Source organism: Lepus europaeus, chromosome 9 (assembly GCF_033115175.1).
Source record: "Lepus europaeus isolate LE1 chromosome 9, mLepTim1.pri, whole genome shotgun sequence".
NCBI lineage: Eukaryota > Metazoa > Chordata > Mammalia > Lagomorpha > Leporidae > Lepus > Lepus europaeus.
In genome coordinates, this window is record NC_084835.1 from 71,640,390 (window position 1) to 71,664,745 (window position 24,356).

The 24,356-nt window shown below is 57.8% G+C and overlaps 2 protein-coding genes across 2 annotated transcripts; one reads left to right on the top strand and one right to left on the bottom strand.

Moving 5' to 3' along the window:
* Positions 1-9,295: 9,295 nt before the first annotated feature.
* On the bottom strand, positions 9,296-10,235 carry LOC133766321 (olfactory receptor 2L3-like). The gene is given in 2 exon segments (XM_062200009.1): positions 9,296-9,466; positions 9,468-10,235. Coding segments are annotated over 2 exon segments (939 nt in total).
* A 1,127-nt stretch (positions 10,236-11,362) lies between these two features.
* On the top strand, positions 11,363-23,262 carry LOC133766322 (ral-GDS-related protein-like). Its single transcript, XM_062200010.1, has 14 exons — positions 11,363-11,461; positions 14,915-14,977; positions 16,054-16,107; positions 16,307-16,500; positions 17,711-17,904; positions 18,043-18,311; positions 18,954-19,169; positions 19,501-19,604; positions 20,050-20,119; positions 21,380-21,454; positions 21,864-21,938; positions 22,469-22,501; positions 22,856-22,977; positions 23,199-23,262. Exons 1-14 carry the CDS (start codon positions 11,363-11,365, stop codon positions 23,260-23,262), a joined length of 1,632 nt encoding a protein of 543 aa, XP_062055994.1.
* Positions 23,263-24,356: the final 1,094 nt, after the last annotated feature.

Genomic DNA, 24,356 nt, shown 5'->3' on the forward strand with positions numbered 1-24,356 from the left:
ACAGATCTGTCAGGTATGTATGTAGTGGAGGAGCTACGGCATAGAAGCTGCATCTCTGCACCCTGGGAGACACTGCCGGGTTCCTGGAATGCTTGCAGCATTGCACACCCACAGCACGAGCTCCCTTGCATGCCCCCCTCCCTGCCAACGAGGAGCTGTCATTCCCATGTGATTGCCTGACTGCTCTGTGCATTCATGCTCAAAACATCATGTTATACAAAATAATGTTATCAGTCAATTTAGGAATTCAAGCACCAAAAAGGGCTTCAAGACCAGAAATTAGTGAATTGACTGAGGTATGTAAGTATTAGGCAAACAGAACAAACAAGTTAAAGCTGTAACTTCGACATCATTTAAATAAATAGGCACGTCAGTCTGCTCATCAGGCATGTGGCGTGACCACAGTGTGCATAAGCTGTGCTGGGGGGGGGGGCTGCTTTGCTCTCCTTCATTTTTGGGGTGCAGTTTTCTGTGTGCTCCCCTGAGGCTCCCCGAGGCCAGCGCCTGTCCACATCGGTGTGGTCCGTGCCTGGTCATCCGACCCAGGCACTGAGCCCAGCATCCACAAGCACGTGTTCCCGGAAACTGCACCCCCCAGGGAGCGGCGGCCTCTCCCCCACCCGGGTTGCACCTAGCAAGGACCGGACCTGGGGCCACACATAGATATAGCCCCAATAACGGGAATGACCCCATGGAAGTGGCAGGTGCTGAGATGACCACGCGTGGGAGTCAGGCGAGGGAAGGCTGGTGTGAGGGACAGAGATCCCGGCAGGACAGTGGGGTGTCGTAGCCAGGGTCACCTGGGCCCCCCGAGTCCCCACGCTTACTTCAGCACTGGCTGCTGCTGGGAAGCCCTCCTGAGCCCTGCCGCCGTGGCGAGGAAGCTGTATGTGCAGCTCTGTCGCTGAGGGTCGTGCACGGGGAAGATGAGGAACAGAGCCACGGATCCCCTGCCAAGGACAAGTCTCCTGAGAAGAGATGAGCCTTGCTGGCTCACGCCCCTGATGGGTTGTTAGCGCGCCCCAACCTGGCCCATCCCAGTGGAAGGAGAGAAATGGAGCCCAGTGCTGACGGGCTGGGCACGGGTGCTCTTCTTCCACGGCGCTTGTGGGAATAGTTTCCCTCGTTTCTGGGGAAGACTGGACAGTCTAGATTTCGTGAAAACGGAACTCTGTTAATTTCCCCAGCCCCAGAACCTAGAGAGTCACTTTGGACATACAAGTCTCAGTCAACAAACACTTGGCCAAGTGGACGCTACGTGTCGGGTCCTGTTGTCGCAGGAGTTCTGGGGTTGGCATGTGGGAGGCGTGAGAGAGCAGTGGCCGCATCTGCCGCTCCAGCCACTCAGGTCTGTGTCTCTTCCCCACGAGGGGTGCCGGCTGCTTCCTTTTACCGAATCCCTCGGAAGTGACACCGCGTCTGTGTCGCAGCTCTTGCTGTTACAGTTCTGATGTTACCGCTCTGTGGACCACTGCCTCTCCTCTTCCACCGGGTCACAGCTTCTCTCCCCTTTGCTCCCTGAGCATCGTGGTCTCCTGGGCTACAACTGTTCTTCTCTGCCAGATTCTCTGAGGAGTGCGGCAGTCTTTGGTGCCACAGCTCCTGCTGTCTGCTGGATCCTTGTCTGGGACGAGTGAGGCACTGGGACAAGGAGGGAGTGAGCAAAGCGAAGGTTTAAGAAGGAGGCAGAGAAAGCCCCCCCCCCTCCCCGTAGCCACAGGGCTGCTCCCCAAGTGCCTGGGGAAGGTACCGCCTATGTCACTGGCATTCCACCTGGGAGCTGGTTTGAGTCCCAGCTGCTCCACTTCTTGTCCAGCTCCCTGCCAATGTGCCTGGGGAGAGCGGCAGAAGATGGCCTGGGGGCTTTGGCCCCTGCCACCACATGGGAGACCCAGATGAAGCTCCTGGCTCTGGCTTCAGCCTGGCTCAGCCCCCGCCATTCTGCCAACTGAGGAGTAAACCAGCTGAAGGAAGTTCTCTCTCTCTCTCTCTCTTTCTCTCCCTCTCCTCCTCTCCCCCTCTCTCCCTCCCTGTAACTCTGACTTTAAAATAAATGAATCTTAAAAAAAAAAAAAAAAACTGCCTGGCTGGGATTTTTATCAATTCCAAAGGTTCAAGTTCACCTGATTGGTCAAGTTGAAGATAATGAGGTAGTATATATAAACCAATCAGGGAGCCACCAGAGCCTGAGTATGATTGGCTTGACCAGGAACCAATCACCGAGCTCACGGTACATGTGGAAGTGGGAAGTGTGTTCAAACAGGTCCACGACAGGCGGCACCGTTCAGCAGATGGAACCACATCTGGAGGTGACGTTGAACCTGTGTCCCACCCTCCATCCCTCAGAGTTCCTGGATGGCCAAGTCAGGCGGGGTCTTCCTTTCCTACCCAGGGCCCTGGGGTCCCTATCAGAGGCAGGAGGAGTCTATGTCTCCTCCCCAGGAGATGGGGCACATGCTTTCACCTCATTCCATTTTTTAAAATTTTTAAAAATACTTAATTGAAAGAGTTACAGAGAGAGAGGGAGAGACAGGGATAGAGGTCTTCCATCTACTGGCTCACTCTCTAGATGGCCACAATGGCCAGGGTTGGGCCAGGCTGAAGCCAGGAGCCAGGAGCTACTTCCAGGCCTCCCATATGGGTGCACAGCACTTGAGCCATCTTCTGCTGTTTCCCAGGCCACTGGCATGGAGCTAGATCAGAAGTGCAGCAGCTGGGAGAGGAACCAGGACCAGACGGGGTGCGGGCGTCCTGGGTGCCAGCCCCCGCCACATTGTCTGATGGAGCACGGCTCTCTGTTCCAGCTCCCTGACGTTCGCAGAGGCTCCTGTGTGACAGCCATCTGTCTCCAGGTCCCTCTCTCGTGTGTGACAGCCGTCTGTCACAGCTCCCACTCTCCTGTGTGACAGCCGTCTGTCACAGCTCCCTCTCTCCCGTGTGACAGCCGTCTGTCACAGCTCCCTCTCCTGTGTGACAGCCGTCTGTCACAGCTCCCTCTCTCGTGTGTGACAGCCGTCTGTCACAGCTCCCTCTCTCCTGTGTGACAGCCGTCTGTCACAGCTCCCTCTCTCGTGTGTGACAGCCGTCTGTCACAGCTCCCTCTCTCCCGTGTGACAGCCGTCTGTCACAGCTCCCTCTCTCCTGTGTGACAGCCATCTGTCCACAGCTCCATCTCTCCCGTGTGACAGCCGTCTGTCACAGCTCCCTCTCTCCTGTGTGACAGCCGTCTGTCACAGCTCCCTCTCTCGTGTGTGACAGCCGTCTGTCACAGCTCCCTCTCTCCCGTGTGACAGCCGTCTGTCACAGCTCCCTCTCTCCTGTGTGACAGCCGTCTGTCACAGCTCCCTCTCTCCCGTGTGACAGCCGTCTGTCACAGCTCCCTCTCTCGTGTGTGACAGCCGTCTGTCACAGCTCCCTCTCTCCCGTGTGACAGCCGTCTGTCACAGCTCCCTCTCTGCTGTGTGACAGCCGTCTGTCACAGCTCCCTCTCTCGTGTGTGACAGCCGTCTGTCACAGCTCCCTCTCTCCCGTGTGACAGCCGTCTGTCACAGCTCCCTCTCTCCCGTGTGACAGCCGTCTGTCACAGCTCCCTCTCTCCCGTGTGACAGCCGTCTGTCACAGCTCCCTCTCTCGTGTGTGACAGCCGTCTGTCACAGCTCCCTCTCTCCCGTGTGACAGCCATCTGTCCACAGCTCCCTCTCTCCCGTGTGACAGCCGTCTGTCACAGCTCCCTCTCTCCTGTGTGACAGCCATCTGTCCACAGCTCCCTCTCTCCTGTGTGACAGCCATCTGTCACAGCTCCCTCTCTCCTGTGTGACAGCCGTCAGTCACAGCTCCCTCTCTCGTGTGTGACAGCCGTCTGTCACAGCTCCCTCTCTCCCGTGTGACAGCCGTCTGTCACAGCTCCCTCTCTCCTGTGTGACAGCCGTCTTCACAGCTCCCTCTCTGCTGTGTGACAGCCGTCTGTCACAGCTCCCTCTCTCCCGTGTGACAGCCGTCTGTCACAGCTCCCTCTCTCGTGTGTGACAGCCGTCTGTCACAGCTTCCTCTCTGCTGTGTGACAGCCATCTGTCCACAGCTCCCTCTCTCCCGTGTGACAGCCGTCTGTCACAGCTCCCTCTCTCCTGTGTGACAGCCGTCTGTCACAGCTCCCTCTCTCGTGTGTGACAGCCGTCTGTCACAGCTCCCTCTCTGCTGTGTGACAGCCGTCTGTCACAGCTCCCTCTCTCGTGTGTGACAGCCGTCTGTCACAGCTCCCTCTCTGCTGTGTGACAGCCGTCTGTCACAGCTCCCTCTCTCGTGTGTGACAGCCGTCTGTCACAGCTCCCTCTCTGCTGTGTGACAGCCGTCTGTCACAGCTCCCTCTCTCCTGTGTGGCAGCCGTCTGTCACAGCTCCCTCTCTGCTGTGTGACAGCCATCTGTCTCCAGGTCCCTCTCTCGTGTGTGACAGCCGTCTGTCACAGCTCCCTCTCTGCTGTGTGACAGCCGTCTGTCACAGCTCCCTCTCTCGTGTGTGACAGCTGTCTGTCACAGCTCCCTCTCCCCTGTGTGACAGCCGTCTGTCTCACAGCTTCCTCTCAGCAGGTGTGGGTTGAGTAGCTTCTTAGGCTTCTATGCTGTAGCTTCTCTGCCCAGTGCTTTGTCTCCTGACCACAAAGAATGAGGCCACAGACAGGAAGGGGAGCCGAGTAAGGAAGTTTACTGAAAGGAAAGAGAAAACACCCCGCAACCACCTGCGGCCCCAAGAGAGGGGCTGGGCAGCACCGCCTGGCTCTAATTTGTATGTGTTTCTAAAGGAGGACGTTTGCCTGATTGGTCAAGGCATATGCTAATGAGGTAGTCTATGAGAACCTATCAGGCAAGCTGCTGAGCCTGACTGTGATTGGCTTGGCCCTGAACCAATCATCAGAGGGAAGTTAGGCCTAAGCCCACAGGGGCCCATGGTGGGCGGGGCCTGGTGAGAAGCAGGAACCAATCAGCAAAGCCAGGAGGGGCCGGCAGCCCCAGGACTCAGTAAGGTCACCCAACAGCAATGTCCTGGGCTACTCAGGTGGGTGCCTGCCCTCCAGGGGCCGCTGCGTCACTACCTTAATTTTCAAGATAACACATGGACCTTCTGAGCCGGCGCTTCATTAAATTTGCCCTTGAAGAGTTCAAAATAAAAGTGTTGGCCGGCGCCGCGGCTCAATATGCTAACCCTCCACCAGCGGCGCTGGCACACTGGGTTCTAGTCCCGGTTGGGGCGCTGGATTCTGTCCCGGTTGCTCCTCTTCCAGGCCAGCTCTCTGCTGTGGCCCAGCAGTACAGTGGAGAATGGCCCAGGTGCTTGGGCCCTGCACCCCATGGGAGACCAGGAGAAGCACCTGGCTCCTGGCTTTGCATCAGCGCAGTGCTCTGGCTGCAGTGGCCATGAGTGAGTGAACCAATGGAAAAGGAAGACCTTTCTTTTCTCTCTGTCTCTCTCTCTCACTGTCCACTCTGCCTGTCAAAAGAAATAAATAAATAAATACATAAATACACAAATAAAATATTAAGACATCACCTCTGAGCACACTTATGGCAGCATCGTTGCTTGGTAGCAGAGAAAATGCACACAGAGTGAACGCCACGTGAGAGAGGCTGACAGACCCACGCTAGGAGCAGCATCAGCCACAGAAAGGAACACGTCCGCTGACCAGACTTCCCTGAGAATGCAGAGAAAACAGAAATAACACGTATGATGGAACCCACCCTTTCACCAAGGCAGGCCAAACGAAGCCCGAAAAGTAGGCAGAGTAGTTGGGGGTTAGCAGCAGCCCCTGGGGACAGGTGGAAGCTGGCCCTCACGACAGAGAAATCCCCCCAGGTCCTCGATTTGGGCGTATCGGAACCCCACGATCGCAGTTCCCAGTCGCCAGACAGTCAAGAGAGGGCCCCTGTGACCATCAGCAGAAGAAGGTCAGGAGGTTCAGACCCCTGTGGACCACACATGTGGACAACGGCAGGCCTGCAGCACACGGTGCTTGAGAGGTTAGAAAAGTGGTCCCCAGGCCTGTTTGGTCCATCCCACGGGTCCATTCAGCATCTGGAAGCCCAGGGCCACTGCTAGTGGTAGGTCAGCAGTCAAGAGGGCTGGATTTGGGGTATCCAGAGAGAAGCAAGGACAAGCCAGACCTCGCTTTGTCTTTGCACCTGCATGGCCGGCTCGCGAGAGTGTAGGCTGTTGCTGCTGCTCTGCCTTCTAAGTCCCCCACGTGCCATGCTCTAGGGCGACTCCACACAGGACCCAAACCAGGAAACCATGGCTGCCATGAAGATGCACCAGTGGGGCCGGGGCCCTGGGGCATCACGGGCACCCGGCCTGCTCGTGAACCCACCAGCGCGCTCACCCGAGACAGTGCTTCGGGGGCGGCTCTACCACGCTTGGGGCAGGGATTCTGAGACACGCCTACTCCATGGGCTGGAATCTGAGAAGTGAGCCGGCTCTGGAGTATGCCTGGTCAGGCCTTGCTGGAGCTGAACCCCGTCGCACCTCGGCCTGCCGCTCCCTTGTCATCACTGGGTCTGCAACGTGGGCTGCCGACTGCCAGGACTCATCCAGATCTTTCCCTGGACACACTGCTGCACGGGTACTCGCATGTTGGTGTCTGCTTCAAACGGGACTGTGTTTAAACAGCCAGTGCTGAGAAGGTGGGAAGATGGGGGGCTGGCGCTGGCTGCTCACCACTGGTAGATGAAGAAGCAGCCACGCTGGCTGGCTGGGGAATGGATGGTGCCCGGCGCAAGGTAGGAGGCTTTGGGAAAATGTCCCAGAAGACAGATACCGTGCACAATGCAATGATCCAGACGCCCAAATAACCTGGGGCAACCGCGAGCAGAGGGTTGGCTGCTGCTGCCCACCTGTACCCACACACCGCAAAGGGATGGTGAGGGACCGAGGGCTGTTGCTGAATGGCTAATTGGCAAACGTGGAGGCTGGAGAGGCTCTGAGGGGCTTACAGAGAAAGCTGCATCTCTCACGGGGCACAAGGCAGAGTAGTGGGCAGCTGGCCCAGTGTTAAAATCAGAATTCCTAAGACGCTACTTGGCAGGGCCAGTGCAGTGGCATAGCGGGCAAAGCCACCCTGCAAAGCCAGCATCCTGCATGGCTGGAGCCCTGGAAGCTCCACTTTTGGTCCAGCTCCCTGCTAATCCACCTGTGAAAGCAGCAAAGGATGGCCCAAGTGATTGGGCCCCTGCAGCCATGTGGGAGACCCGGAAGAAGCTCCTGGCTCCTGATTTGGCCTGGCCCAGCCCTGCACACTGCTGCCCTCTGGGGAATGAACCAGCAAATGGAAGAGATTCTCTCTCTCTCTCTCTCCCTCTCTCTCTCTCTCTCTCTCTCTTCACCCCTGTCTCTTTCTCTCTCTCTCACTCTCTCTCTCCCTCTCCCCCTCCCTGCCTCCTTCCCTCCCTGTCTCTTTCACTCTCTTTGCCTTTCAAACAAATAAATAAATGTTTTTTTTGAAAAAAGACTGGAAATCCATGCATATAAGAGGTCTTCAAAAAGTTATGAATTGTGAAAAAACCATGCATAGATCTCAAAGCTGTTTGTATTAATAGAAATGGATGTTTTTGTTGCACTTTCCATGAACTTTTGGAAGAGTTCTTGTAACACTGAACACTTCCTCAGAAGCAAGGACAAAAGAACCACTCAAGGAGCCAATGTCAAAGTCACTGCTGGGTGCCTCGCAGCACTGTCTCTCCCGGCTGGGGTGTGGCGGCCGCTATTCGGTGAGCGGACTTGCCAGGGAAAGGCCTGGCTCTCACCAGAAGATCATTGCATGAGGATGCATGGAAAGAGGGGTGAACCAGGCACTCGAGGCTGAGAAGAATGAGTGTCCCAGGAGGCTGACAGGGCACAGAGGAGGGACACTGAGGAGGCAGACAGTGAAACGGGGGCCGCAAGGTCACTCCCCAGAGGACACGTCACTCCCCAGAGGACACGTCACTCCCCAGGGACACCTCATTCCCCAAGGACACGTCACTCCCTAAGGACACATCATCCCAAGGCCATCCAGTCACTGCATCCATGATGGAGACCCCAGGATCACTAAGAAGCTCACAGTCAGCACTGAGGTGAGAGAGCTGGACACGAAGCTTGTGTCCCGAAGCCACAGAGGCTGGTGGCAGCAATGACTAAATGCATGTGAACTAGGAGCTTGGAGGGACCAGCATGTGGGGAGTGGGCAGACGGCCAACTGCAATCTCAGGAGCAAACAGACGCACAAGCAGCTTGCTCTTAGCCAAGCAACCCCCAAGGCCAACATCAGAGGTGGAGACTAAAGCTGTTGTCCAGTCTAGAGTCCCAGTTGCACACTTTGTTCTCCATCCCTACACAACACTCAGGGCCAGAACCCACTGATGGAAGCAGACTCAGATTCACGGAGTGAGCAGCCGGCAGGGCGATGGCGAGCGTGTCCAGGCCGCACATCTCTACTCTGAGGTGCTCCTAGATTGCTCCAACTGCCACACTTCCCACGAGCTAGCAGGCAGCTGCCACAAGAAAGGTTCACGCACAGAACTGTGCGGCTGCGTGTGGACAGATTGCTCGGGGAGGGGTGCAAGTCTGGGAAGAGACCCTCTGAGGTGTCAGGGAGGGCCTCACGGGAAGAGAGTGAACAGGGAGAGAAGCCCACGTGGCTGTCCAGGGACACAGTGGCCCCGGGGTGTGCAGTGCACTGACCCAGAGTCCGACCCTTCCCCTGCAAGGCAGGGAAGCTGGAGCCTGGAATGTGCATGTTTAGCTGTGGAGATCATGGCAGCTCATCGTGTGAGGCAAAGGCATACTCACATGACGCTGCCCTGAGAGTGCGCGCTCACGCCTCGAACGTGAACCCCGGTAGGTGCACCCCACACCTGGGGCTCAATAAGCCCCTTTCATGAGCATCTTGCACTACAGGAGATGCCATCAGGGTGCAGATTGGACTTTGGAATTAAAATGATTTGCTCTGCTAAATACCAGACACACTTGGCAAAGGTGAACCCATTTTGTGACCCCAGCATGGGTTCCTAATGTATTTGCAGGAACTTTAGAGATTTCAGAGCCGATTTAATGAAAACATGAAAGAATTGTAATAGGTTCCTGACTTGATAAGGCTCCAGGGATATTTACAACAAAAGCAAAGCAGCCTCCTGCAGAGGTCTGGGACTCACAGCCAAAACTTCATTCAGAAAGAACTCTCATCATGGTCTCCTGAAGCCGCGAGCACAGCCCGCTCCCCCAGCCCGGCCTCTGCTCTGCTCACCCCCACAGCCTGTCGCTGTCTCCGCTCCCTAGGAAGCCCCACACCTCCCCGCCAGCTTCCGGAGTGCAGCCAGCACCTGCTTGTTCCTCAGGCTGTAGATGAGGGGGTTCAGCATCGGGGTGAGCACGTTGCTGAACACAGACAGCGCCTGGTCCTGCTCTGGGCTGTGGGAAGAGGTGAAGCTCATGTAAATGAAGATGTTTGGGCGGGCGGAAGAAGAGACTCACCACCGTGAGGTGGGAGGAGCAGGTGGCCAGGACCTTCCGCCTGCCCTTGACGGAGCTCATGCGGAGCACAGCGAGGAAGATGAGCGTGTAGGAGGCTGTGATGAGACCGAAGGGGACGACCAGCAGCACCACGCTGGTCACCACCACCACGGACTGATACACGGACGTGTCCTCGCAGGACAGCTTGATGAGGACAGGGACCTCGCAGAAGAAGGGCTGGATCTCCCGGGACCCACAGATGGGGAAGTGCAGAGGGTAAACTGTGTGAACTAAGGAGCTGGCCGAGCCTCCAACCCAACACCCAGCCACCATGTGCAGGCAGAACCTGGGGCTCATGATGGCGGGGTAGCGCAGTGGGTTGCACACAGCCACGTAGCGGTCATACGCCATGAGGGTCAGGATGAGGCACTCAGACATCCCCAGCAACAGGAAGAAGAAGCTCTGTGTCCCGCAGCCAACCCAGGAGATGCCCCTCTCCCCTGTGAAGAAGTTGGTGGCCATCTTGGGGACGATGGTGGAGGTCAGTGTCAGGTCGATGAGGGAGAGCTGGCTGAGCAGGACGTACATGGGCGTGTGCAGCCGGGCGTCCCCCAGGATCAGGACGATCAGAAGAGCGTTTCCCAGGAAGGCCAGGACGTAGACGAGGACCACGGCGGCATTGAGGAGCAGGGAGTGCCGGGACCCAGGGAAGAGCCCGGCCAGGAGGAAGTCCGTGGCCGAAGAGGCGTTCCCACCCACCATGCCGCTGCAGGCACAAGGGAGACCACAAGTGCCACCACCACGCGTGACAGACTCGTGTCAGTCTGGGGGCCAGCGTTCGAGAACCTTCCCCCCAGCTCCGGGTTCTCACATAGCCTTTGCCCGCATCTCAGGGAGAGCACTTTCCCGTGTCTCTTGAACAATCACCTGACTTGGTAAATACAGAATACTGGACACACGACCCACGCCAGCACTAACCGGCCTCTGCTGAGCTGAGTTCTTCCGATTTTCTTCTTTCTTTCTTTCTTCTTTCTAAGTGGGAGAATCCTATAAATACGAACACCCATTTCTAGAAATACAGGCTTAAACTGCTACACACTGTTTATGTTAGCCGTGGGCCCTAGCTAAGAACTTTTGTGCATTGGAGCACAAATGAAGGAAATTCTAATCAGTTCTTTCAATTTGGCTTTATAAATTATAAATCAATTACTTGGTTACATCCTAATGAAATATCCTACTGTTTGCTTTCCTCTTGTTGGGTAATTGTCCTTATGTTATACACAGGGTGACAGAAATTGCTAGACGCACAGAACTGCCAACCATCAGTGTTCTGAATTACTGACCGAGGAAAGCTCTGGGATTTAACAGAGAATCTGACATCTACAGTGACTGATGACACGCCTGTCCTGTGTCTCAGACACAGACCTGGAGCTCTGCCCAGTGGTCTCCGCGGCCCCTGGCCCTGCTGCACGCGCCGCTGCACCTCTGCTCTCTGCAGGTTGAGCAGCTCCAGGAGCGCAGCCGCCCGCACTTGCACAGGCACCTGCATGCAATGAACTTCTGGCGAGAGCCAGGCCTTTCCCTGGCAAGTCGGCTCATAGAACAGTGGACGCCCCACCCCAGCCGGGAGACAGTGCTGCCAGGCAGAAGTTTCCAGATGCTCAGCCTCCCGAACAGAGGGGCTCTGCTCAGCACGGGTCAAAACTCCCTGAAGTCCAGTCTGTTACTGCAGCCAGAGACCACTAATGTAAAGCCATGCCCCCCTCGGTCTTACACTGGCTGTTCAGCTGGCCGTCTGTATTCACAGTACTGTGTGCATTTTGGACAAAAGATCAGTTCAGAAGAAAAACCACTGCTTGGATTTGAGCCGTCAGTCCAGTGAACTACAAATGCGGCGGGACTGGCTGACCTTGCCGGTCAGCGACCATGAGCACAAATTTGCTGCACACCACACTCACATCAGTTCAGGGAGTGCCAGCAACGAGTGCGTGCGCAGCCTGCGTGGTCCACTCACTATCATAGCACACTTGCTGAGCGCTCACGAGGGCAGCAGTGACCTGGGACAGGGCCTAAGCAGATCAGAGGCCAGTGTGCAGCACTGCCCAGCACCAGCCCCTGCGGTGACCCTTGACAGTGGCCGTCAGAACCTTTAACTGCCCTGTTCTGTAATCCTCTCCGCTCCAGACGCCACCTGTCCGTCATAAGGCTGTGGGCTTACAACTCAGAGAATGCAACTGTCAAGTTTAGACACAGCCAACTAATGTTCAAACACTAAAAGCTGGAGCAAAGAAACATTCAAATGTGTCTAGCTCACTCCCACTTTAACTTAAGGACATCAAACTTTTACTTTGTATCTTATAAATACACATTAACTCTGTGGGGACTGAAACCAGACCCTGACAGTGTTCTTTGAGTAGAAATGCAAACATCACAGCAAAGAACTCTGCATCACTTCATACAATAAAGCCTATTGCGCCATTAAATGATTTCAGCTGACTAAGCCTTTTTGGGGTCAGCTCTGCACATGTTTCTGTTACTTGCTTTGTAAACAAGAAGGCTGAGCTGTGGGAGGGAAGAGTGCGATGCTGTGTGCGTTAGCCTGTAGGCTGCACTGCAGTCTCCCAGGTCCTGACGACCTTCCGGGCTCCGGACCCCTCTTGTTAGCGTGCTCGAGGTTGGGCTGTGAGGGCACAGACAGTGCAGACATCGACAAAGTCAGCAAACGGCCATAGCTCAGGAAGCAAACTACCACAAGCCACAGGATAAGTTCAACGGGTTGTCCTACCTGCTGACTGAGTTTGGGCACATGATGGTGCCCCGTGTTCTACTGGGTTTGGTCAGACAAGAGTACCGATCACACCACAACCCCTGCCTTATACCCTCGACAAAAAACAGCTCAAAATGGATCAGGGATTTAAACATAAGACGAGAAACCGTAAAACCACTGGAGGAAAACACAGGGCAAGGACTCCAAGACATCGGCACAGGCAGTGGCTTTTTGGATCAGACTCCCCAAGTCCCAGCAATAAAGGCAAAAGTAGACAAATGGGAGTGCATAAAGCCAAGCAGCTTCTGTACAGCCCGGGAAAGTGAAGCGGGAGGAGAGAGCTGACAGAATGGGATCATATGTCTGCACACCTTGCGTCTGGATCTTTCACACAGAGCCCAAACAGAAATACCGATTCCAGGCAGACTTCCCCTCCACGCGGACTCTGAGCAGGCTGAGCCTAACACAGGCCTGGCCCAGCGCTGTGTTGCACGCATTGTATAGGGTGAACCAGCAGATGAACAATTTCTGTCTCTCTCTGTTACTCTGCTTTTCACATAAATTAATGAAATTAATCTTTAAAAAATAAAATAATGCACTGAGATACTTAAATATATATTTTAAGGCAATAAATATGAAAATGTAACTGAATATCTCTGAGGAGAAAGGGAAATAGGATCTGGAAAATATGAATTACTTTACCTGCAACTGTTTTCAATAAAACGTATAAAGCAAATAAAAAATAGAAGTTTCAGTAAAAACAGAATGTGACCAGTTCAGTAGGAGACAGACCAGGAAACGTAAGACTACTGCAGTGCCAGGATCCCATTTGGACATTGGTTCAAGTCCCGGCTATCTACTTCCGCTACTGCTCTATGGCCTGGGAAGGCAATAGAAGATGGCCCAAGTCCTTGGGCCCCTGCGCCCATATGGAAGACCCAGAAGAAGCTCTTGGCTCCTGGTCAGATTGGAGCAGCTCCAGCTGTTGCGGCCATTTGGAGTGAACCAGCAGATGGAAGACCTCTCTGTCTCTACCTCTGCCTCTCTGTAACTCTGCCTTCAAATAAATACATAAATCTTAAAAAAAAAAAAAGATTGGTGGAAAGAATTGTGGAAAGACCCCTGATGGCTACAGGTTTCCGATGGCTCTGACACACTGCCGTTGGCGGGGTCAGGGTCTGGAGAGCAGTGGGGCTCCGTGGCAAGCAGGCCAGACTTTGCAGCGTGGGGCTGAAGGTCCTGGGAGAGGACCCGTGTGGTGCTCAGGAGCCCGCTGAAGCTGACACTCGTGTTTGAAGGCTTGGGGGTGTCTGAGACGTGGGAAGACAGCTCTGTCCTCACAGCAGGACAGAGAGCAAACACTGGTTCCAGCTCAGAGATTTTGACTGGGGGGCAGCGTCTGAGCATGGGAACAACCAGGACCAGACCCGACTCAGGGTGGAGGGCCACCCTTGTGGAGTGGAGAAGACCCTGGCCCAGGCTGGGCTTCCACGAGTCACTCAGACTCCAGGTGATGCCATGACCTTGCCACCAGTTCCACCATTCACTCTCAGCATTCTAAATAAAAGCTCACACAGGAGCTGGTGCTGTGCTCTAGCAGGTGAAGCCACCGCCTGCTGTGCCAGCATCCCATAGGGGTGCCGCTTTGTGGCTCAGCTGTGCCACTTCTGATTCTGCTCCGTGCTAATGCGCCTGGGAAAGCAGCAGAAGATGGCCTAAGAACTTAGGGTGCGCCTAAGACACTGCCCTTGGCTTTCCTCACTGACCTTAGCTTGGATTTTAGGGGCCTTCCTAAGAAGCAGGCTACTGTCTTTGGGAAATGATAGGAAAAGGAGGTTTAGACTCCAGCTGAGTGCCCTTCAGCCTGGGATCCTGACCCCATCCAGGTCTCCCAGGCACTGAGGGATGGGGCTGTGTTTGCCTAATTGTGCACAGTCAAGGGGATGGCATCGGGGCAGGATAGGAACAGTCAGCAGCCCAGAGGGCCTTGGGAGCTCTTCCTGCTGGAAGGGTCCATATACTGGACCTGGAGGAAGTGACCTCACTTCCTTGGTGATGGGCCACAACAGACCATGGAACTCTGGTAACCAGGCACCCAGATTCTAGTGGTAGCCATTGCCAGCTCACTTGATAGGAAGCGTTGCAGGGAGAACTATGTTCCCTTGCTGCTGCCCTTCAAGGCGAGGCTCTGGCCGAGCCAAAGCCCAGAATGAAGGTCTCTTCCAGCGTGTAACACGCTGGCTGAGCTCTCACTATGGACGCCTGTGGCCACGGGGCAGGAGGCAGCCACAGGTAACAGGGTTTAGCAGCCCTGGGAAATCCCGGCCAGGCCCAGAGTCTCTGGTGACCCCGCGTGGGCTGTCCTCCCAACCCCATGAAGGGGACAAGAGGAGGGGCCCTTCCTGCACAGCACCAGGATTCAGGCATTGGATGAGGGTTGTGGTGTTGTCCGTACACATTCCAGGGATGGAGCGGATGGGAAATTGGGTGTTGGGGGCCATTTTGTCTACTCAGGGTTTCCACGTGAGTTCTCCTGTGTCACCTGGAGTCCTCCTGGCTGGGGGTATACCCACATGTCCCTCCGTATGTGACCTGGGGAGTGGAAATACTCACAGGGGTGTCTCCTGTGGGACATTGACGCCTTCTGGCCTGGCTCCGGGCACTCTGTTTGCAGGGCTCCACGCTGGAGATCAGCAATGATTCCCATGAGGAACTCATCTTCTCAGGCAATGGACAGGTGCGTCAGGCCAACAGCCGTGGACAGCGCTGGGCTGGGCTGAGGGAGGGGCCTAGGGAGATACACAGGTGGGGACTCAAGATGACCAGGCTGGGCCGAGGACCAGAGCCTGGATATAGGCACCTCTGGGCCCCGTCCTGGTGTTTCCCACCCGAGTGACTGACCCCAGTCTGGTTCCTAAGAGATCTCACTCCTTTGCTGTCCACAGACAGCTGGGTTATGGCAACCCCATGTTGGGTACTGGTGGGATGTTCAGGGGACAGGTTACTACTGGTACCCTGGATACGAAGTCAAGAGCGTCCACGTGTGTGACAGCAATGGGTTCCCCCCCAGCCCATGAATCCCGGGCAGGGGTCAGCTCCACTGTGCTTCATGACCTCCCCACAACCCCCGATGGAGAACCCAAACCCCACACACAGGGTGAGGCTTACACGAGAGAGAGAGAGAGAGAGAGAGAGAGAGAGAGAGAGAGAGAGAGAGACTACTCCATGCATGTGTCAGCAGCATGTCCCTGGGTCTCAGCCCTGGAGCCCCCACCCATCTTCATCCTGTTCCATGAGAAAGGACATTTGTCCTGTGGCTCAGAGGGGATTCCAGTGCTTGTCCCCAGCTGCCCTGCTGCAGGTCACGGCCTCAGAGAGCGCCCCTGGAGCCTGGTCTGCTGGACAGTCACAGCCCAGGGCCCCACACGAGGGCGGCCCTCACACAGGAGTTTGCACACAGTGCTGGGGGCTGGATGTCCCTGTCTCCTGCTTGTGCATGTCCATCTCCGTTCCCATGTTCTCGTGTTCTCCTGTGCTTCTCTGTGTCCTTGTCCCCTCTCCTTATCAGCACGGCAGTCCTGGGGCCCACACCATGGCCTGGCATAACGTCCATCAACTCCTCAGGAGTGCATGGCACATGCAACCACACTCAGGGACCCAGGTGTCAGAGCATCACCGTCACTCTCACAGGAGCTAATGCCCTGCTGAGACAGAGGCCCAGACAGCACATTCTGGGAGAGGGGCTGAGGTGTCCTCCTGGAGCAGCCATGGTCAAATCACCGTGCAGAAGGGCTGTGGCCGGGACACCGCCAGCTGCCATCTCTGCACTGCTGCTCCCAGCTGCTGGCCTCCCTGGGGGGATACTCTGCTCTCCCCACTCTCCCAAGCTGCTCTGTATGTGGCCAACAGTCACTCTGGACCTTTCAGGCCCAACCCCCCAGGGATGTGAGCGATCACCTGCTGCAGCTGGATGCCCTCTGTGAGGGGGTCTTCTCCCAGCCCAGACTCCCGTGGTTGGGGGTCCCTGGAGCCTCCTCTGACTCCTGTCCCTGCTGGTCCTCCCTAGTTTGGAGGTGTGTCCACACTGCACCTGGCAGAGGTCTGCCCCCTGCGGAGCCTGCAGCCAGGCACCAAGGCGAAGCTGGAGGAGTCCCTGGTCCCGGCCTCCCCAGGAAGAACCATTGCTTACCTGTCCATTTTGCTGTGCTCATATGGCGACTTCAGCACTGTTCCGTATTTCCTGGACCAGATATTCCACAGGTGAGCGTCTGTGCCCTCCAGGCACAGGGGCCTCTGCTGCCCCCTAGCCGTGGCTCTCTGTGCCTGCGTGCTCCTCTGAGAAGGGGGGTGGTGTGGGTGTGAGCCTCAGGAGTTGTACAGGGACCATGTGACTGCAGACATGGCAGGGGCCTGGTGCCTGCTCCGTGGCCAGGGCTGCTGGCACTGCGCTCATCCCTCTTCTTCTGGTCTCTGCACCCTCGGGACTCAATAGCCCACGGCACTCGAGGTTTGGAAAACCCCACAGAGAGCAGCCCTGCCTTCCCATCTGTAAAGGAGGCCTCCCAGCCCCAGTCCCTGATACAGACAGAGCAGGGCCCGGGCACTGGGTGTTGGGCCCAGGCCCCTCAGCTCTCTGGCAAGGATCCGTGTGGGGTTCATCCCCACAGCACGTGAATTTTAAACACTCTGGGCAGTCACTTTGCAGACACGTGTCACAGCTCAGCGAGCAAAGCAGACAGCATTCCCGGGGCCTCATGACCTGGGAGGACCAGACTCTCCCAGCTGAACGCCTGCCCGGGTCCTGTCCACAGGGTCAGAGGGGAGAGGATCGTCCTCCCATGGTCTTGCCAGGATGTCAGAGCCCAGGCCCCACTAGGACGTCACGGACTGTGGGTCCAGTCGGAGGCCTTCTGTCCCTGCCAACTGTGGGAGCAAAATGTGGGCTGTGGCTGGGGAGGGACAGACAGGGTGTGGATCTCCCACTTCCTGTGACTCCTCTTAGAGCACTGAGGCCCGGGGACTCCCCGCGAAGGAAAGGAGAACAGAGCTGGGAAGGGGGTCCCAGACCTGCAAAGGAGAGAGGATGCTAGGGCGCAGAGCAGCCAGGGGTCCATAGCCAGGACAGGTGCTTCCCAGCTCCACCCATGCTCCCGGCCCCCTCCCCAGGATGCCAAGACCTACAGAGGTCCTAGATACCTGCTCCTAAGTCTGCCTGGAGCCTCTGTGCTGAGCACCAGGGGCCCTCCCCTCAGGAAAGAAGGTCCCTGGGAGGCTGTCACCACGGGTGTGCACCAGCCCTGTTGACCAGGTCTGCCACGGCCAGGACAGCCCAGGAGGGCTTGGGGGGTGGGTCATGCTCTGGACAGGCTGAGGCATGCCCAGGGCCCCAGAGCCACAGAGGGGCCCCTGGCAGTGCAGTGTGGTGGCCAAGGCCAGCCTCTGACCCCGCTGCCCTCGCTTGCGTCCCCAGCAACATGGCTTCCTTCCTGGGACGCTGCAGAGACCTGTACGAGGCAGAGCTCCATGGCCACACCAGCCTTCCACTGCTGAAGATGAAGGTGGGCTGCAAGCCTGTCAGCCTGCCTGGAGGAGACCTGGGGACCCAGGTGTATTTTCTGTATGCCCTGCCCGGACACGCCCAGCGCCCTGAGGCCACAGCAGACGGTGAGGGGCAGCGCAGTCTGCAGGTCTCTCAGGGGTGGTGTTTGGGGCTGGACTCCCCTTCCAGGCGGTGCGACCCCTCGGGGTTTGCAGAGGCCACTGGAAGGTGATTCACGTTGGCGACCCTTTCTCTTCTTCCAGCTCCCGCTCTGCGTGCAGGGCCACCACCCTTCCGCGCACTGGCTCTCGAGCCAGCTGCAGCACCGCTGGCTCAGCCAGGACCTGCTCCAGAGCCAGGGCCAGCTTCCCCACGGGGCCTGCCCCCATGCGCACAGTCAGCACCAGGGCCAGCTCCACAGGCCTCCTCTGGATGGGCTGGGCCTGCAGAGGAGCTGCCTGGGGCGGAGATGGTTGACATCACCGCCTTCTCCCCCAGGATGATGGCAGAACAGCTCACGCTTCTGGATGCGGTGAGCAGCCGGCTCTGCTGGGCAGGGCCAGGACCACGGCGTCCCTGTGGCAGCTGGCGTCCCACACAAGCCCTGGCCAGAGTCAGCCCAGGCTCCATGTCAGCCCCAGTGTGACCTGGGCTCGTTTCTCATGTCCTAACCCACCTGTCCCCTGTGGACAGCAGAGATGGGACACACTCATGCCAGGTGCACAGAGTGGCAGACAGAAAGCTGGGCACGGTGTGGCCCGGAGGTGGTGGAGGGCACTCACTGTGGTGCAGCCAGGCCCCTGTCCCTGCCAGTCTGCCCAGAATGCCTTACCTGTCTCAGCACTGATTAGGCTTCAGAGTTGGACGGGGTCCCAGAGCAGACACACAAACAGAGCCCCTTGGTGTAGCTGCCACAGGGAGGTGCGCTGGGATGGGACAAGGAGCATAGGGCTGATGGCGATGGGCCGAGTGATGGGGAGTTGGCCAGGACGCCCGGGAGAAAACACCTCTGTGTCTTCTCTCCAAGAATGGGCTCTGGGCCATGGGGCTCGGGGCACCCTCAGTGGGCTGCTGCTCCCACTGCTGTGAGCCCCATGCACAGCATCCTGGGAGTGTGGGCACCGGTGCACTCTGAGTGGGGGTGGCTGTGCCCATGGGTCACTCTCCTCCCCAGGAGCTGTTCCAGAAGGTCGTGCCCTTCCACTGCTTGGGCTCCGTCTGGACCAAGAGCAGCAAGAGAGGCAAGGAACACCTGGCCTCCACTGTCCATGCCACCGTCCAGCAGTTCAACTGCGTGACAAATTGTGTAGTAACCACATGCTTGGGGGACCCCAGCAGGAAGGCCACGGACAGGGCCCGTGTGGTGGAGCACTGGATCAAGGTGGCCAAGGTCAGCTGCGGGCAACCAGGACCATTGCTCCCTGCACTCTGGGAATGGCCACTTTGCTCTATCAGCCCTTGGGAATACAACCTGTGGCTGAAGACCCTGCACAGACCCTGGGCCCTTCCTGGCAGGGAGGGGCCTGACCTGACTCGCTTCCCCCAGGGGTGCATGCTCACCTGCCACCTGAACCTCCGTGTGGGTTGAACCCAATCCTCTCCCTGTGGGGTGGCCATGGTTCCCTCGTGCCTTCCTGTGGCTCCGTGGGCATCTGATGCAGGAGGGGGACGTCAGCCCAGGGGATCCAGGTGACTTCTCCCTCATCCGCTCTGCTCTCCAGGAGTGCCAGACCCTCAGGAACGTTTCCTCGGCCCATGCCATCCTCACTGCTCTACAGACCTCCCCAATTTGTCGCCTGCAAGAGACGTGGGGAGAAGTCTCCAGGTGGGTGCCTTCTCCCACAGGAGCACCAGGGTGTACCTGGGACCCTAGGACTCAGCACTAACCCCATGATCTGGGAGGTGCCAGACGTGGACTCTAAGGGGAGGCATGGGGAACGTCACCTTCGAGACCCCTAGACCTTCTGCCTCATGTTTGCCTCAGGATGCTATTTGCTTTGCTGTCAGGCACCAGTTCTTGAATAGTGCTCCTGGGCAGCACCGGAGCACCCTGTGCAGGTGAACGTGAGGCAGAACGGTGCTGCTCCGTGGAGGGGAGGGGCCCAGGAGAACCACTTGAGCTTCCCCCGTCCCCTGGGCCCCAGGGCTTCGGGAACTCAGTGGAAACTCACCTGGGCCGTGTGCATCCTCCTTGCTCTCGAGCAAAGGGAGCTGCACTCACCACCCTCCCATCACACCGAGTGGCTCCTCCTGGTTTCCCATCTCCACAGGAAAAGCTGCAAAAAATTTGAGCGCCTGTGTGAGAAGGACAATGGCTTGAGCAGGGATCGGCTCACCAAGGTAGGGGGCTGGGAAGTGGGGTAAGTGTTTGGGGGTAGGGTGAGGGGTGGAGTGAGGGCCTGGGGCAGGGGTGGTGTTGGCCGGCAGGACAGGCTCTGTGCGCCTGACCCCACCCGGGCTGTGTGGCAGAGTGGCAGGAAGGACTTCCCTCCTTCCACAGGGTGACCTCGGTTCCTCACAAAGCCAGGCCCTGCCTGGGATCTGCCTGCCCAGGACCTGCATGGGGAAGGCCACCCGCCTGCACTGGGGAGGGGGGAACTGAACACGGGTGTCCCAGGGCCAGTGGTCCATGGTTTCTGAGCATCAGGTGCAGTGGGCACATGAGAAACAGATGCACCTGTGGCTGTGATGCCCGTCCTGCCCTGACCCACTGCCCATCGCCTGAGGTCCTGGGATTCTCACCCTGCCCAGGGCAATGACATCATCTGCAGGTAGACGAGGAGAAGCTCCTGAGGCCTCCTCACACACGCCTGGTGGCTCTGTCCTGACCACATCTCAATGCCTTCCACCTAAGGGAGGAAGCAAAGTGTCGCCACCCAGAGCCTGTGCAGGCCCTGCCTGTCACTCAGAGATGATCCCTGGGGGCCACTCCCTGAGTGGCAGGGGAGATGTGCAGCAGAAGCTGTGGTTCGTCCTTGACCCTGCTGGGGGTGGGAGGAGCACCCAGTGGGGCTGGGTGGCCAGCACCTATCAGCCAGGCCTCCTGAGACCACCTGGCCCTCTCCCTCCATGGCTGTGCCTGGCCAGGGACCAGGACACAGAGAGCCCTGATGGACTCCTGGCCAGGGGTGCAGCTGGGGTTGTGGTGAAGCAGTGGGGTGCCAGTCAGCTGGGGGCAGGGCAGGCTCTCCTGTGTGGCCCTGGGCTGGTCACTGCCCATGGCCTCTGATTTCTCAAGTAGAGGATGGGGCTGGTGAGCCTGTTGTGCAGAGCTCACGGGGGTCGGTGAGGCACCAGGAAGGGTGATGTGTGGTGCAGGGCCTGGCCTTCCTCCCAGGGGACAGTGAGGAGGAGGAGGGCAGGCGTAGGATGCTGAGTCAGGACAGCTGTGGGGGGGGGGCACCCAGCACCCTCACTAGCCAAGGAGCAGACCCAGGGAGGCCCCTTGCTCAAGGTGCCCCCAGTGAGGGTGGGAGCCACAGCATCCAGACAGAGTGCACTTGGGGGAGGGGCTCAGACATGCAGGGCCCCAGCAGAGGGCCCAGGTGTGGGCAGGGGTGGGAAGGACAGGCCCTATGACCCTGACCTTGATCCTGGCAGAAGGGGGCCTTCAAGCTTGCTGCCCGGGAGCAGAATCCACAGAGAGCCCAGATGAGGCTGCGGAAACAACAGAAGGTGCGTGTGCCCGGGCGAGGGGACTCCTCCGTCACACCGGGGCCCGAGCCACAGGAGCAGGGCTAACACCTCCAGCCCTCCCTGCAGTCCCCACACTGCCTCAGTGGCCCCCACCGGAGAGACCAGAGCCAGGGCCTGGGGCAGCTGGGCTCTCAGTGCACTTGGGGCTGAGGTGGCGCTGGTCGAAACAGGGCCTGTGTGCCCTTGGACATCCCAGCAGGAGTCCTAGGGGTGCCTGCTGTCCTGGGAGTAGCTGGGAGGATGGAGAATGGGGGAGGCTGCCAAGGTCCTGGAGGGCTCCTGGGGGGAGACATGAGCCAGGGTCCAGGAGCTGGGGTGGAGGGGTCTCTGGGGCAGGGCTTGGGTGGCACCTGAGAGCAGGTGCTCATCACCACCCCCTGCGGCACAGGGAGTCGTCCCCTTTCTTGGCACTTACCTGAAATACCTGGTGATGTTGGACACTGTGATGGGGGACTCTGTGCATGTGAGTGATCCTGGGGCAGGTGGGGTGGGCCCGGGTCCCTGAGGCTGGCGGGGGGAGGTGCAGGGAGAGCCTGTACTGCATTCTTAGCCTTCTGCGCTGCCAGCCCTTCTCCTGAACCTCACAGCCGTCCCTGGGGCTGGGGCTTCACTGCCTCTGCCCTGTGAGTGTCGGGGCCTCCAACTGGGTGCCCCTCCCTCTCCTGGAGGGACAAAGCTACACAAGGTCTTGGCTGAGCCTCCTTGGCCTCCCCCTTGGGTAGGCTCCATGGGCAGGAGAGAAATTGGGCCCAGCAAGGTCAGGAAGCACTGACATGGCCAAGCACCCTCGCCCATCCCAGCCTCTGTTTCCCTCCTGTCACCAGGCAGGGTGAGAACAGCAGGTGCCTGAGCCTCAGCTGCCAGGTCCCCTCTCCAGAGCTCACCCAGATCCTTGTCCTTTCCCACCCGCATCCCCTTGACGGCCTCATGAAGGGGAGGGTCGGGGCTGGGCCTGGCTGGGGGCAGTTCTGATGGACTCTGTCTGCCTTCCAGCAGGCTGACTTCAGCTTCGAGAAACTGAATAAGGTGAGCAGCTGTGGCCTCACTCAGGGTAGGAGGGCACTGGGGGTCACAGGTGGTCCTGTTCAGGACCCCCATGCATCACCCCTGCAGCTTTGCTCTATTAGGAGGGCTGGGTGCACATGAGGGGGAGACCCATCCCTAGGGTGGGTGCGGGTAGAGGACTGGAATCAAGGAGAAGCCCCTGGGGAGGGGCTGTTGGCACCCCTGTCGAAGGCCAGGGTGCGGCCTGCATGGGCTGGATTGGAGGAGGCCTCTTTAGAGGAAACACCCAGAACCCCGCGGCCCCTCCCCTACCAGGTCCCCACAGCGTTCCCAGCCCAGGCGCTGACCGTGTCCTGTGTGTCCCTCTGTCCCCAGGAAATTAAAGTCCTGCAAGAAATCCAACTGCTGCAGGTGGCAGCGAGCAATTATTATTTTAAGCGTGATGAGGAGTTTGGCGTGTGGTTCCGGTCTGTGGAGTATCTCACTGAGAAGGAGAGGTGAGTGATGGGCAGGAATTGGGTGAAGCCCAGGGGTGTTGGGGGTGGGGAGGGCTCTCCCTGCTGTGCAGCTGGGGGAGCACCGTCCAGGCCCCCTGGTGGCAGCAGGCCCTGTCCTATGGGCACTGCTGGCCCCCAGGACTGCAGCTCCTGGGCAGGCCCTGGGAGGGAGGCCTGAGCTGAGGCTCTTGGTGGACTCATGGCTGTGCTCTCTCCGTTAGCTACGCCCTGTCCCGCCAGCTGGAGCCCTCTGCCAAGAGGCCCGCAGCAGCCTCAAGGCCATGAACACCATCGTGATGCCCTCGTGACCGAGTGCTGGGACCTCAGGGGCACATCTGAGCTCATTGGGAGCCTGGTGCCTGGGACAGTGGCCTCCCTGCTGTGAAGCTGAGGCCTGCGTTGTGTCAGTTTAATTGCCCCTCTTATGTTCTCTCCTTTCCCCCATTGAACTATAGTCACTGTTAGTAGCTCCCTGTTAGAGTTTTATTAAAGTTAATGTAAATATGTTGCACCATGAGTTTCATGCTTCCTCGTCATCGCTTCCCCGTAACTGAGGTTGTGAGCGGTGTTCCACCGTGCAAATGCGCCGTGGGCATGGGCCCCTCCTAGTTGCGGCTCCTGGAGCTGCACCTCGCTGGGTGAGGTTCCCTGAGGTTCTTCTCCTAAGAGGCGCTGGCAGATCACTTGGTGCCTGGTGTAAAAATCCTGCCTGGCTCCTCTTGCACTTTCTGCCCTGGGTTTAGGATGTTGGGTCCAGCCTGGCCTGGCCTGGCTGTGGTGGGCATATGGGAGGTGAACCAGCAGATGGAAGGTCTCTCTATCTCTGTGTTTGCCTTCCAAATAAATAAAAGAGGGGCTGGTGCTGTGGCATGGTGGGTAAAGCTATCACCTGCAGTGCTGGCATCAGGGGTGTGTTCGAGTCCCGGCTGCTCTCCTTCTAATCCAGTCTCTGCTATGGCCTGGGAAAACAGTGTGGGATGGCCCCAGTCCTTGGGCCCCTGCACCTACGCAGGAGACCCAGAAGAAATTCTGGCTCCTGGCATCTGATCAGCCCAGCTCCAGCCATTGTGGCCATTTGGGGAGTGCACCAGCAAATGGAAGACCTCTCTCTCTCTGCCTCTACCTCTAGCTTTCAAACAAACAAATCTTTTTTTAAAACTTTTATTTATTGAATATAAATTTGCAAAGTACAGCTTATGGATGACAATGGCTCCCCCCCCCCCATAACTTCCCTCCCACCCCCAACCCTCCCCTTTCTCGCCCCTTCTCCCCTTCCATTCACATCGAGATTCATTTTCATTTCTCTTATATACAGAAGATCAGTTTAGTATATTTTAAGTGAAGATTTCAACAATTTGCAGCCACATGGAAACACAAAG